Source organism: Macrobrachium nipponense, chromosome 31 (genome assembly GCF_015104395.2).
Source record: "Macrobrachium nipponense isolate FS-2020 chromosome 31, ASM1510439v2, whole genome shotgun sequence".
NCBI lineage: Eukaryota > Metazoa > Arthropoda > Malacostraca > Decapoda > Palaemonidae > Macrobrachium > Macrobrachium nipponense.
In genome coordinates, this window is record NC_061093.1 from 46102635 (window position 1) to 46117456 (window position 14822).

The 14822-nt window shown below is 40.9% G+C and overlaps 1 protein-coding gene across 11 annotated transcripts in view; it reads right to left on the bottom strand.

Moving 5' to 3' along the window:
• Positions 1 to 14822, bottom strand: part of LOC135206942 (adenylate cyclase type 1-like) — a 352691-nt gene that overhangs the window by 202751 nt on the left and 135118 nt on the right. For 8 of the 11 annotated variants that reach the window (XM_064238457.1, XM_064238459.1, XM_064238461.1 and 5 more), the window contains exons 7-8: positions 13843 to 13905; positions 8702 to 8860 (exon numbers count right to left, since the gene is read on the bottom strand). In XM_064238457.1, the coding sequence (XP_064094527.1) occupies positions 8702 to 8860; positions 13843 to 13905 (222 nt within the window). The remainder of the gene's footprint in view (positions 1 to 8701; positions 8861 to 13842; positions 13906 to 14822) is intronic. The other 3 variants (XM_064238463.1, XM_064238460.1, XM_064238464.1) reach the window with 1 other exon arrangement.

The following is a 14822-nucleotide window of genomic DNA, read 5'->3' on the forward strand; positions in this document are numbered from 1 at the left end:
TCACGCCCCTTGTGCCACGTCTTACAACGAGACGATCGTCTGGCACCCTGAAGCCTGCGCCATCTGCTACGACCTGGTCGGTCAGCTGGGAGATGGGGTAAGTCCCTTATAGGCTTACTTATCATTTTACTAACAACTTTTAGTCATAAGTTTGTTAAACCCCGTCCCAACCATTGGAGAAGCTAATCTCGCCTTTCTTTCAGGCTACTGGTGTGAGGGAAGTCGCCCTCGCCACCCTGAAAGCGTGGGTGGGCGGCTTCGGGAAGAACGCCGCCAAAGGCCAGCCTTACATTCTAGACAAGAAGCTGGCCGTCCAGATCTTCCCCGCGGGCAAGGTCGACCGGCTACGTGACCCCTTGTCCGCTGCCCCGCTGATAGCCTCCATCCAGCAAGACCTCCAGCAGTCCTTTGATGTCGTAGCCGCCCAGGAGTCGGTCCCGGACGTCGCTGCCCTGGACCTTAACGTCGAACCTATGGCGGTAGGGGTGGAGGATTTGTTGGTTGAGGTAGGTGTGTCGAGCGCCAAGGTCTTTCCTTTGCTTCTGGATCTTCTCCTGTCCCCTCTTCAAGTGCTTCATTCCAAGGCTTTGTGGGATCTGAGATCCCTACCCGCGCTCTCCCCGCTCTCTCTGTACCCGCAAAGGTGAAGGGACAGAGAGAACCGAAGACTCTAGCCAAGACAACTTCGAAGAAGTCGTCTTCGTCTTCTTCGGCTAGGAAGTCGTCGACTTCCTACGCCGATGCGGTGAAAGCAAGGCCGAGCTCTTCTCACCCAAAGAGCTCCAGAAGCAAGGCTTCTAAGGAGAAGGTGTCGCGCTCCCGCCGAGCCACTGCCTTCTCCCGCCTCCACCGCTTCCACTCCGGCTACGCGGTAGGGGTAGCAGGCCCTAGCACCTTTGATCCCTCTGCTTTTCTCAGCAGTGGTGATGCAACAGGTGGGCGAGTTGGTTGGCTCGCAAGTCTCCGCCCTGGGGACACGGTTCGAGCAGATGTTTGCACAGTTGTCAAGCACTCTGTCTCAGTCAGGGCAGTCAATTCAAGATCTCTCTAACAGGATGAGAGAGAATGAGGACCGAGTAGCGGGGCTATCTCAGGTCCCTCTTCCAGTCTCCCCAGCGCCAAGCACTGGGATTCTTCAACTCCCGCCATATGACTCCTTGCCAGCTTTCTCTATGGAGAACCCTTGGAGAGTAGCTGCCTACGCTCCATTCAAGGATGGGATGATCTCTATCCCGGAGTGTGGAACTCGAAGGATTGAGGACTTCGAGTTTTACCCTCCGGGTCTGACGCAGCCTTTCATCGGTTATGCTAGGCTGACGCCAACGGCTCTGACGAGGGAAGACAAAATCTCTAAAGAGTCGGTCTTATATAGTAGAGATCATGCTCAGCGGGAATGGGTTCACTGCCTTGAGGACTGGGAGTGTACGAACACCAAACTCCAGGCCTACAAGAGTCCCTTCACTATTTTCGCGACGGAAGAGGAGGTTTCTCTTCCGTTCGCCACGAAATTTAGTGGAGAAGTCCCTTCAGGCAGTCCTCAAGGATGAACCCCCATCCCACAGTTGAGGGAGGCGGAGTCTACTTCTCCACTCTTCCCGGCTTTCGGAGAATTGTGGGAGAACTTATGCCAGCTACATTCACGCTTGGTAAGCTCAAACCGGACTACGCCATGGACCAGTTCGGCTGAGAAACTACCAAGGCTGCCGATTCCCTAATCCAGGCAGAGTTTGATGCGCGATCCAGGTGTTGGCAGGTCCCTCAATTCCCTTATTATTACGGAAATGGCTGCCCCTCTCCTATGCTACGGAACGCTGTTCAAGATCCTAGCGAATCTCAGTTCCGACGGTTCTAACGGACGCTTTTGATTTCTTCCAGGCTAGGAGGAACTGCCGGAAGCATGTCCTACAAGAGTGTACCATTAGGCATGAGCCTAATAGACTCTTAGCCTCTAGCATGTGGGGAGCGGATCTCTTCCCAGAGTCCGCGGTTAACGAAGTACACCACGAAGCTGCTAGGCTCAACCAGAGCCTTAGAGCTAGGTGGGGTATTTCCTCGAAGAGGAAACAGGAGTCCGTTCCCACTGCTGGTAAGAAACAGAAGAAAGCTGGTAAGAGGTTCCAGCCATATAAAAAAACTCCAGCAACAGCAGCAATTTGTGCAGGCGGTCCCAGTTGTTACCCAACAAGGACAACCTGCTGGCTCCAGCAGAATCAGCCTATCCTCCTGTTGTCCCCCCTCAACTCTCAGCCATCCACCTCCTACGCTATCTCGCCGGCCTTCAACCCTACATATTGAGGCTCAAGGCTACAGTCAGCCGAGAGGTAGGGCGAGAGGTTACTTTCGTCAGCGTGGCGCAGGAAGGGGACAAGGAGCAGGCAGTTCAGAGGGGGGCGTGGTGGCCAACCCGCCCATCAACAATGAGGCTCCCCAGGTAGGAGGGAGGCTGTTCCTCTTCCGCCACAGGTGGGGGTTCAGCAATTGGGCACAGAGCATAGTGTCCAAAGGATTGGGTCTGAGTTGGATCAAAGATCCCCCTCCAATCAATCATTCCACCAGATACCGTCAAAGGAATTGACAGATTACGCGGAAGAACTCCTTCAGAAAGGAGCTATTGCGAGAGTCAAGCATCTAAAATTTCAAGGGTCGCTTATTCAGCGTGCCAAAGAAAGGCTCAACAAAAAGAAGGGTAATCTTTAGACTTGTCAAAGCTAAACTCTTTTCATTCGTTGCGACAAGTTCAAGATGCTTACCCTCTCGCAAGTAAGGACCTTACTTCCGCGTGGAGCCGTCACATGCTCCATCGATCTTACAGACGCATACTATCATATCCCTATAGCCAGCACTTCCGCCCATTTCCTAGGCTTCAGGCTAGGAAATCGAACATTCTCATTCAAAGTGATGCCCTTCGGTCTGAATGTAGCCCCCAGGGTATTCACAAAAATAGCAGAAGTGGTTGTTCAACAATTGAGAGCTCAGGGAATCATGGTAGCAGCATACCTCGACGATTGGTTGATCTGGGCACCAACAGTCGAGGAATGTCTCAAAGCCACCCAAAAAGTAATTCACTTTCTGGAACATCTGGGGTTCCAGATAAACAAAACGAAATCCAGACTTACTCCGGAATCTCGTTTTCAGTGGCTAGGAATCCAATGGGATTTGTCTTCCCACAATCTGTCAATTCCAGTGGCCAAACGGAAGGAAATAGCAAAATCTGTCAGGCAATTTCTCAAATGCAAACAAACGTCAAGAAGAAACCAGGAGAGAATCCTAGGTCTCTTCAGTTTGCTTCGATAACAGATATCCTTCTGAAAGCAAGGCTGAAAGATATAAATCGAATTTGGCGGTCAAGAGCAAACTCCAAATATCGAGGACAAGTTGTCAGTAATCCCACAGATCCTCCGCAACCAACTACGGCCTTGGTCAAAGGTAAAGAACTTAGCCAAGAAAGTACCCCTTCAATATCCCTTCCCAGTGTTAACCATTCACACGGACGCATCCCTGTCCGGGTGGGGGGGATACTCTCAGTTCAAACAGGTTCAGGGGGACTTGGTCAGTTCAATTTCGCCAGCTCCACATAAACGTGTTGGAAGCAATGGCAGTTTTTCTTACTCTGAAGAGGCTGCTTCCCCGAAGAAGTCTCATCTAAGGCTAGTTTTGGACAGTGCAGTGGTAGTTCATTGCATCAACAGAGGAGGGTCCAAATCCAAGCATGTGAATCATGTCATGATAGCCATCTTTTGCATTAGCAAACAAACACAAATGGCATCTGTCTCCACTCACCTGGCAGGAGTAAGAATTGTGATAGCAGACGCCCTGTCCCGTCAGTCTCTGGAATCAGAGTGGTCTCTGGAGCGACGGGTCATTCCAGTGGGTAGTCCGGAGAGTCCCAGGTCTCCAAGTGGATCTCTTCGCCTCACAAGCGAACCACAAGCTCCCTTGCTATGTGGCCCCCAACCTGGACCCCCCCCTCTGGCTTTATGCCACGGACGCCCTGTCGTTGGATTGGAATCAGTGGAGGAGAATTTACATTTTTCCTCCAGTGAATCTTCTCTTGAAAGTCCTAAGCAAACTAAGGTCTTTCAAAGGGATAGTAGCTCTGATTGCACGGACTGGCCCAAGAGCAACTGGTATCCTCTTCTTCTGGAATTGGGTCTCCGACCTCAACGGATCCCCAATCCCAAGCTATCACAATCAGTACAAATGAGGACTGTGTTCGCTTCCTCAGGAATTCTCCAGACCCTAACTTTATGGACTTCATGAAGTTTGCGGCTAATAAAGATGCTGATATTGACCCACAGAATATTCTCTTCTTAGAATCAGATAAGAGAGAGTCAACCATTAGACAATATGACTCAGCTGTTAAAAAATTAGCATCTTTCTTAAGAGAATCGAACACTACAACCATGACAGTTAATTTGGCTATATCCTTTTTCAGATCCTTGTTTGAAAAAGGTTTAGCAGCTAGCACGATTACCACTCATAAATCGGCTTTGAAGAAAATCTTTCAAGTAGGTTTTTCAGATAGATCTGACTGAATCTTATTTCACATCTATCCCTAAAGCCTGTGCTAGACTTTAGACCTTCTCAGAGGCCTACTACAGTTTTCATGGTTCTTAAATGATGTCCTCAAACTAGCTTCAGATACTGACAACTCATCTTGTACATTCATAATGCTCCTGAGGAAGACATTATTCTTATTAAGCCTAGCCTCAGGAGCCAGAATTTCAGAACTGTCGGCTCTATCCAGGGATGGGCGGGTTCCATGTGGAATTCCTCCCATCAGGAGAAGTTCTACTTGCTCCGGATCGTAGCTTTTTTAGCCAAAAATGAGGATCCTCTTGCAAGGTGGCTCCTTGGAAGGTTATCCCACTTCCACAGGATCCTTCTCTTTGGCCCAGTTATCAACTCTTAGAGCCTTTCTATCTCGTACTTCTTCAAGATCCTCAGGTGCTCTCTTCATGAGAGAAAAAGGTGGTACCTTGTCAGTAAAAGGTATTAGACAACAAATCCTTTACTTCATTAAACAAGCCAACCCTGAGTCATTCCCAAAAGCACATGATATCAGGGGAGTAGCCACCTCAATTAATTATTTTCAACATATGAACTTTGAGGATCTTAGAAAGTATACTGGATGGAAATCCCCGACAGTCTTTAAACGGCATTATCTAAAGTCCTTGGAATCTTTAAAGTTTTCAGCAGTAGCAGCGGGAAACATTGTTTCCCCTGATACTGTATAGTAGTTGTGAGATAGATCCAGGTCTTCCTTTCTACCTACATCATCCAACATGCCTCACCCTATCGCCAGGGCTACTCGAATATCATAGCCTTAGCCGTTGAATCATATAGTGGATTGTCCCTTATTTTTTTTGCTAGGGACATCCACACTTGTACTGATAATGTACTCCAGTGTACCTACCCTTATTTTTATGCTAGGGTAGGACACAATGTTTGTATATATTTTGCCATACTTATATTAATGATGGGACTCAGTGTACCTACCCTTATTTTATGCTAGGGTAGGTACACAATGAGTTTGTATATTTTGTAAATATGTTAAGTAAATCCTTTGTTTGTTATATTACATGCATCTCTGTAATTTACTTAATTACTATTTAAGTACTTTAAGATTGCTAACGTTCTATTGTTTTACTGTTTAATATAAGTTAGTTTAAGTGCTTAGTTTGTATGCTGTAATTGATTTACTTATATTATATCCATCATTTTACACTGCTTTTCATTGTTCCTTTTTTCCCATCTTGTCTGTTTCTCTGGTACTCTTTCATAGGCCGACACGAGCTGAGCCCAGAAAAGGGATTTTGACGAAGGAAAAATCTATTTCTGGGTGATTGGCTCGTGTCGCCCTATGAAACCCCCCCTGTTTTGGTTTGTTCCCCCCCTTGCAGGACAAGATGTTTTTAGGTTAAGGATGTCCGCTAGGGGCGCTGCTGTCCGTGGCGTCCTCTAGTAGTAGTAGTAGCGGCTGCATTGCCCGTTGGTATCGGCTCTCTCTTGGGGGGGATTCTGATTGGAAGTTCTAATTGATGATTGTCTCGTGGTAGTGTTCCACACTCGCCCCTATTATCATACCGACACTTCTTTTAAGAGTGAGCGAGTCAGTTTTACTGACATTTTCTTAATTTTGTTTTTCTCTGTAATTTTAGATTAATTTTATTTTACCTAGAAAGAATGATATTAAGGATCCTTTCATAGGGCGACACGAGCCAATCACCCAGAAATAGATTTTTCCTTCGTCAAAATCCCTTATATATCTCCTTAAGGAAGGAAGTTAATCCAGGAACTCTTTAAATCTTCGTGATTTCCTCATAAATCGTGGAAGAGACAGAATTCCTGTTGATCTGTAGGGTTTACGGAAGGAAGTAGATATTTCCTATCCGCCATCATACCCAAACGTCGATGAGATTCTTATAAGAAAACTCCCAAAGCTCTTGCCTCTTCATAACGAGGGAAGAGCATGAATGAAGGAGAGAGTCCTCTGAATAATGAAAAAATGGCTTCTCTTAGTATCAGAATCCTTCTGGCAAAAGCGACGGCCGCCTGTGCGACATCTTGCACCTTTGCCAGGGGAAAGTTGCTCAAGTTAAAAACTCAAAGAGGAGCCTCGCAACTGACCTCTCTCTCAAAAGAAGATTAGGAATATTCTGGCGCCTGGCTCCTTGCGCCTAGCGCCTGGCTCTTTGCGCCTAGCGCCTGGCTCCTTGCGCCTAGCGCCTGGCTCCTTGCGCCTAGCGCCTGGAATGTTCCGCACGCTAGAAAGGAGACTCGCTTCTGGAACGTTCCGCTTGCGTGGAAGGTCCCGTGCGCCCTGATAGTTCCGAGCGCCTACTAGACCCCTTTTAGAAAGAGCCTCGTGCCCGGAAACGTTCAATGGAAGGATCGATCTGATTGCCACTCTACTATAAGGCTCCTTGCTCTAGCCGTCTGTTTTTCTGGCGCAATTTGCGCCAGGCTGGCACTTCGTCTCTTTGAAGGCGCCTTGCGCCAAGAAAAAATTTCTAGAACGCGGCTCGCGTTTGGTTGTAGGAACGCGGCTCGCGCTAGTCTGTTAACTGGAACGCGGCTCGCTGCTGGCTATTGGAACGTAGCTCACGCTAGCTTGCTGGAATGCGGCTTCCTGGCAGCGCCGCAGCGGCTGGCTGCCTGGCTCTTGCTCAGTGTTGAAGTGTTCTCTTAGTTTTCAGAGAACGCGCTAGATCATCGAAACTCCAAACATACATTCTTCGTTTTTCGGATGTAAGATGAAGAGACGCACTTTTTTAAGGATGCCTTATCAATGGCTATCCTTGGCAGTCTGGGACGTTCTACAGAAACCTGCCGAGGGGACGCCTGACCGGTGGGGGTTCTCCCTAACCTTCCTGCGGCTGTCGACTTTCCTCCACTGGGTCTGGGAGTTTGGAAGAGGTCTAGGCCTGGAAGCGCTACGGAGCCGATCAGACGCACCCTCCACTGCACTGGGAACACTATATTCACTTCTTACCTTTTAAGAGCTCGCCTTTTGAGCTCCATCCATTTATCTTCAAATTTGCGCATATGAATTTGTAGATTCTGTTGAGTAAGAAGGTGATGAGGATGCAACAACTACTAGTATTGTCAATACTCTAACTGCTCGTTAGTACGAGAGCTCTTAAAGCTTCTAAAGGAAGCGTATCTAGTTATATGCTTTCTGACTTCCTAAAGTAGGAAGTTTGATCTTATATTTCCTTCATCAAGTTCCAACACTTATACACGTATTAGTGAAAAAAAAAATCAATATTTCCCTTATTGCAAATTATATGAGTGTCTACCGAAAAATTCGGTAGTTTCACGTAATATATTCTTCAAAATTTCGAAGCCAAATTCATTAAAAAGTTAATAAAAGCGTATGCCAAACCAAAGACCCAGTACTTCCCTGCAAAAGACAGCCCAGAAGGTCGATGGCGATGAAAAAACGAAAATCAAGTCAGGAGGTAGCAACAACGTATGTTGACACTACCGCGACAGAGAAAATCTGGTTCTAGAACGGTAATCGTTCCTATTCCTGCCACCCAGCGGCAGGGGCGGTAGATCACCTGACCTACCTGCAGCGTGTGCCGCGAAATTCGAATTTCTGTCGGGGACGACGGAGTCTATAGCTAAGTATATATCTGCTGGGTAAGTTCCATGTACAAAAATGGAATTACAGTTAATTTTAGTATCATGTGCTTAAGACACAAAAGGCCTCAAAACCTTAGCAAAAACTACAGCCGATATAGTAAAAACTGTGAAATGAAAAAATAAATAAAAATTAAAAACTTGAGCGCCCTCCCTGAGGATGTCGTGCAACTGGAACTTAAAAAGTTCAAGCGGAGGTGTAATGTACTACGTCAATGCTATTCTCTTTGCATTTTAATACATCTTTACCTATTTATTAATTTATTGTTTCTTTTTAATAAGAGATATCTCTTCTTTCTGTATTTCCTTTTACCCTCTCTTCTTACTTCCTAATGAGCACCATATTCTCTGGAAGCTTTATTTTCAAGTCGATGGCCCCTGTGGGCTTTTTCCATATGAATAGGGTTCATCTTCTGAATAATAATAATAATCTAATATTAATCTCAACCTCAAATTCAATAAACCTCAAAGCATTTCTGCCCAAAAGAACTTCAATTTCTAAATGATAAGGCCACTAGTTAGGAATTTAACAATTATAATAAAGAATACAGACCCAGGCTCTCCTCCAGCTTCCATCATGTTTGCTAAGGTGACATCATTAGACCAAACATCATACTGCCACTTTCGTAATCCCAATACACCGCACAAAACTCGTCCAGTATGAATCCCAACTCTCATATTGAGTTGAACATCAGTTGCATCTACAACAGATCTGCAAATATGAAAAAATAGCAACTAAGATCTTCAGTGTAATGATGTGCACAAATGACAACACAACTTGTAATTTTTGGAAATGTGTTCATTACAAAAATTCAAGACAATTTAATATTATCAAAAAGTAAAGTGTAAGCTATATTTCAATCCATCATTCAGAACAAGTAGATACTGAAACTGTAGTTTCTACAGTCAGTTAACCATTGCAGTTAAAATATACATACAAAGCTAACATATTCAGAATATTTTAATTGAATGAAATGACACAGATTAGGAGTTCAAGGATAATTACCAAAAACAATTTTAAAAACATCATAATTCTCAATATGAAGAATGTCATAATTTTGTTAAATTAGTGTTTGAGTGTATACTGGTGCTTAAGTGGTACAAATGTATGATTTTAAATGTTATTTCTACAAGTAGAGAGGGATGTCATATTAATCCAAGTTTCTCCAAAATAACTTCCCTAACACCAACTTAGTTTTGACAATCAAATCCTTGACGGTGGTAAATTTAATAAGCCCATCACTCTGGAAGAAACAGCTCTTCTAAACTCATTGGTTTCTTTTCAAAGCTGCCTACTTGGGAGCTTTATATTTCTCAGTATAATAAACTTAAAGTGGATTACCAATTTAAACTCAATTTATAACTCCCTCTCAAATGACATTTTTCTTTATTAGAAAGCATTATCCCTCCATCACATTCCATATACTCTCTCCTTGTAATAAGTTAATATGTTATGTGTTAAATAAAAGGTATCAGGTTTGAGCCCTGAGAACAGGGTCATTATGTAAGTACTAAGACAATCATCAACATTTTAAATATTACACATTTTTCTTTAGGGATTAAGTTATAGATAGAATAGCAATACACTGAAGCTTGCACTGTTCAAAGATGTACTTCTGCTGAAACAATAACTTGCAATAAAATTTCAATTATGACTGAATACAAGCAACTATAGCTATTCAACTGGACCATGTTTCTCACTACATAGTAAGTTAACCAATTCTATTGCATGTACATTATAACACTGACACATTAAGATGCTAGTTTAATAACAGAACCTTTGTAACCACTAAAAAATGATGAAGAATTGATCATTCATTACAATACTTGCGACAAACTTTAAAAACACTATTTTTGCAATGAATATAAAAGTAATTATACCTAAAAAAAAAAACATTTACAGAAAGGAAAAGAAAATTACATAATTATGCACTGTACCATATAAACAAGACATTCACACTATAGAAAATAAAATTACATAATGAAAGAAAAATTTAAAAACTTGAGGGACAGAATAAAATATGAATAGAAACAGAAATTAGGTGACACTTAAAGTGAGAGAGAAAAAGGATGTGGATGAATTTTTCAGTATTGCCAAATATTTGCTCATTCGTTTTCATTTTTACTGTTGAACTGTATTTTTACTATACAGAAATTTTATATTTCCCTTATACAATCATTTTACTGCATTCATTGTCCAACACTTCTTTGTTCTCACTAAGCAAGTGGAGGAAGGGGGGACCTAGAAATAGGGGACGACAGTGAGTATTCTACCTCCCCTCTCTCTCTGGATTTCCTGTCTAGTTAACAGCCAACTATAGAAATGTACACTATTTTTTTTATACAATTATACAATCCATTACGTATATGTTACTGCAGTCAAGAGTATGACAGTTAAAAAATAAAAATTTTGAAATAGACACAAGAAAGCTTAAAACCTCACAAAGTTAAACTCTATACAAAATTTACAGTCCTCACTAAATTTACGGGACAAATCATATCCTTTACGTTCCAGAGCCATTCATTCTTCCTTACTTATTGACATTTAGCCTGTAGGTATTGTCATAATTCTACTAAGTCAATTATTCATGATCTCTTGTTATGCTTTAAAAGTAAAGAGACTTTCAAGGGCTTTTGCAAATTTAGTTAAGTTTTACTATTTACTTGTTTTCTTTATATTATTGGTACTCAGCCCAGAAGTTATTTTTCTTCTTATTTTCATGTGACGTCAGAAAAATGCAATTGTGTATGTCTGTGCATCAAACAGGGAGTGTTCATGGAAGGTTCTAGAACAATTTAGTGCACGTACGCACGAACATCAGAACCATGAGAAGAATAGCATGCGTGCTTTCGTACGCCCACCAGGGCGTATGAAAATGTAATATGTTCCGATAGTGAGGAAATCAGGGCATTAGACTGCAGACTCTTTTAGTAGTTACCAGTGAGGAGAGCCCAAGGGGAGGTGCACAGAGGATCCATCAAAAAGGTAAATAGTGAAAAAAGCTTTAAAAAACTTTTGAACTTTTACAGATACTCTGAAGGGAGATGAAGTGCAGTGAAATGCATTTGGTATTTTTATTGGATATTTATCCATTCTTTTTTATTTTTTTCCTGATAATTATGGTTTCTTTTACAGATGGATTCAGTTTGTCATCACAGAAAATTAATTCTCTGACAAACTGACAATTTTGTTAGGGAAAATACTGATGGGGTTTTTGACAATGAGATAGTGTGACAAGGTTTTAATCAAGATGACTATTCGAGGAGTAAATGTGTTTCATGGTTTTGACATTTCCAATTCATTTTCCTTGTTTTTCATTTTAGTTCTTTTGGGGAAATAAAAGACTATCTTTGTATCTCAGAGTTTGGTTTTAGCCTAGATCTAATAACTTGGTTTAGCTGCAGAGATGCCATGTAATGGCAGACATTCAAGTTAGGTTATGTTACGATGTTACCAATTAGCCATTTCTCTCCTTTTTATTAGACGGTTAACCAACCCCAGAAGAACTGTTGTAAGGCTCAGAGGTCTGGATAAACTAATCTTTTATAAAAATAATAATTAGACAAGGTAAATTAGACCCTTGTAACAAATTTTTACCCCTTTTTGAGTAATTTTTAGGTCACTGATTGTTTCTAGTGTGTTCAAACATTAAGGTTATACCCCGTGGAGTTCTGAATGTTTACAAAAGGTGAGGACCTAGATAATTATTATGATGAAACAGCAATGTCACTAGAGTCTTGATAGACAGGGATTAGTGTACGCTAGACCCTAGGGAAGTGTGGCTTACAACATAGCATAACTTATCCAGCACATCCCATCTCTCAGCACCTCTCTTTCTTCCTTTTGCCATTACACTAGAAAAAATGTTATAAGTACTACCTCATTTTTTTTCTGTACTAAGTTATCGGTGGCTTCTTGCTATCAGCGACCAGGCTTTATGGAGATGGCCTAGCAACGAAAATTGCCACCAAAATGCGCCAATTTGCGGTTATTGGCGCTTATACCTAACAGAGATGACATTAACCGGTTATCAGTGCCAATAAGCAGCAAAACTGGTTAATTTTCAGTTACTAGCGATTTTCAGGATGGAACCCCCGCTGATAACCAGGGACTGCCTTACATGTAAGAATGTTAAAATATCTATAATAACTACACTACAATAAATACATAAGCTAGTAACATAAGAATTTATTATGGCTATCTGCATACTGTAATTATAGATAAGTGCACTACTATACACCCATAGTAGTACATGTGCTGTGTATACAAAGACAAACAGGACCAGGAAACACATACAGCAGTAAGTTTTGATGAAAATTTATGATTTATTGTATTGTTTGTTTATTAATATTTGAAAAAATAAAAGCCTTTGAGAAAGAAAGAAAACAGGATAAGGTAAGATCAGCTTACACACACATACACACAACATTTAACTGCGCATAAAAATTTTGTATGGTACTTCACAGTAACAAATTTAAACTGAAAGCCTCAGAATGATATACAGTATACAAAACACAACTTTAACCTGCCATGACAGATATGGCACATTGGACTAGAGTACTGTATAAAGTAACTCAATTAGAAAAAAATGACAAACCTTGTTTAACTAATGGGAGAGGGATCAAATACAGTTTTTTGGACAGGGAAAAATTTAGTTTATAAGCAGTCAATAAAACATCAATTGTAGTTGCTTGTATTCAAGTGCAGGAAATTCAAACTATTTCTTGAATTTCCCAATAATCAAGGTGCAGGAAATTCCAACTATTTCTGGAATTTCCCAATATTCAAGAAAATTTCAACTACAAATCGCCATTACAAAATAACAAAGTAATATTTTAGCAAGCGTAAATACCACAATTTTGTTTCTGAGTTTAATGTTATCCATATATTGTTACGGTTAACAACCCTCCAAACAATTAACATTTTTGCATATCTTTTGATTTATTGTATTTGGCTAAAATACTGTCAAGAATGATCTGCTAAGCCTTGGCAAATACAGTCACATTTTAATACTGTACTACTGTACTATGAAAAGCAATGCAACAATTACTCAAAAGTGTGACTGTACTGAAAGATGAGATTTGTTACACAACATATGATTTTATTTTGTTTTATTCTACCTTTATTTACTCATTGATATGCAAGCTCCTTCTGCATATTCTATCCTGAATAAATCATTACATGAGAGACAAGGATCAATTCATTAGAAAAGTTAAGGTTGTAAAACAGAAAGAAAAATTTTTTTTTTATGATATTCCAAATACTGTAAATGGCAATATTGCAAACTATTTCAGTGTTGATAAATTTATAAGATACTGTACGTTTATAAATATTAAAACAAAAGTAGATAAATTCCTTATGCAGAATACAGTGAAAGTTCCATTTATGTATAACCAAAATGAAAGCAGCACTACATACTTGTCTTTCTTTGCCATCTATAGGGTTATGATTTTCAGTAACAGGCAAATATTGTTTACTTGACAAAGTGACGGTATTTGTGGAAAACAACCAATATGAATGGAGTTTTTAAAAGGTTATAACTTTACATAAATGTCCTTCCATCTCACAAGTAGAAACTGACTTTCAAATATGCACCCCACACCCTTTCCTAAAGGAAATAAAACAAAATCACAAATGTCCACAAAACCATCTTTCTGAGAAAACAAAAATAAAAAGAGTGTAATCGACTCAACTCTGTCTTGGTGGGATAGCCAGAAAGGATCTGGGAATCCTCTCCCCCACAACAGGAGCGACCCCTGGAAACAGAGGCTGATGCTCTAGAATACTTGTGTCATCAATACATTAATGAGATTAATTATATTATCAGCTGTATGATTCAAATATCATCAAATAACTTGCACATTCAACATAAATTCTAAAATTAGCATTTAATATACGTAATAACTTCTGATCAAGCTCATTTTCCCATTTATAATAAAATACTACTACATTATTTCAATGATATTAGGTCAGACAGATATTGATTCTTATACATAAATACTAGTTTTCTTATATTAATTTCATTCCATTCCTTTCTATAATAGTATATACTGTAATTTACAGTTCTATCTTCTTAAGACATCTACCTTAGACTGACTAAAAGTCATACTAAGTTAGGCTCAAGCAAAATCTACATTTCACTCTAACTACATATAGATAGATGTAATAAAATATTTTCAGTAAAAACCAATCACTTTATATTATTCATGCATCAAGCACAAATCCCAGACATCATTACACTTGGGAAAAAAAAAAAGTCTAACTTTAAGTCCTTTGTAATTAACCGCTTTGCATATTCAGATCAACTTGTGACAGATCCATGGGGTGGGAGGAGAGAAATTTGTTGAGAGATGGGTTTGTAATAAAAATGTTTGGTACCAATTACATTTGTTTTATCATAAACCCATAACTTTAACATAAGCAGAATAACAACTAAGGCTACAGGTGCACCAACATGCTAATGCTCTAACAAGGTGAAGAGGTCCTGACAACAACCAGGAAGCTCTTTGGCAAGGATGTGTACAACCTAAGGGGCTTAAGATTGGACAGAATACATCTCCTGTCTCCTGTTGAACATATATATATACAGGCAGTCCCCGGGTTACGACGGGGGTTCTGTTCTTGAGACACGTAACCTGAAAATTGCCGTAAGCCGGAACATCGAAAAAATCCT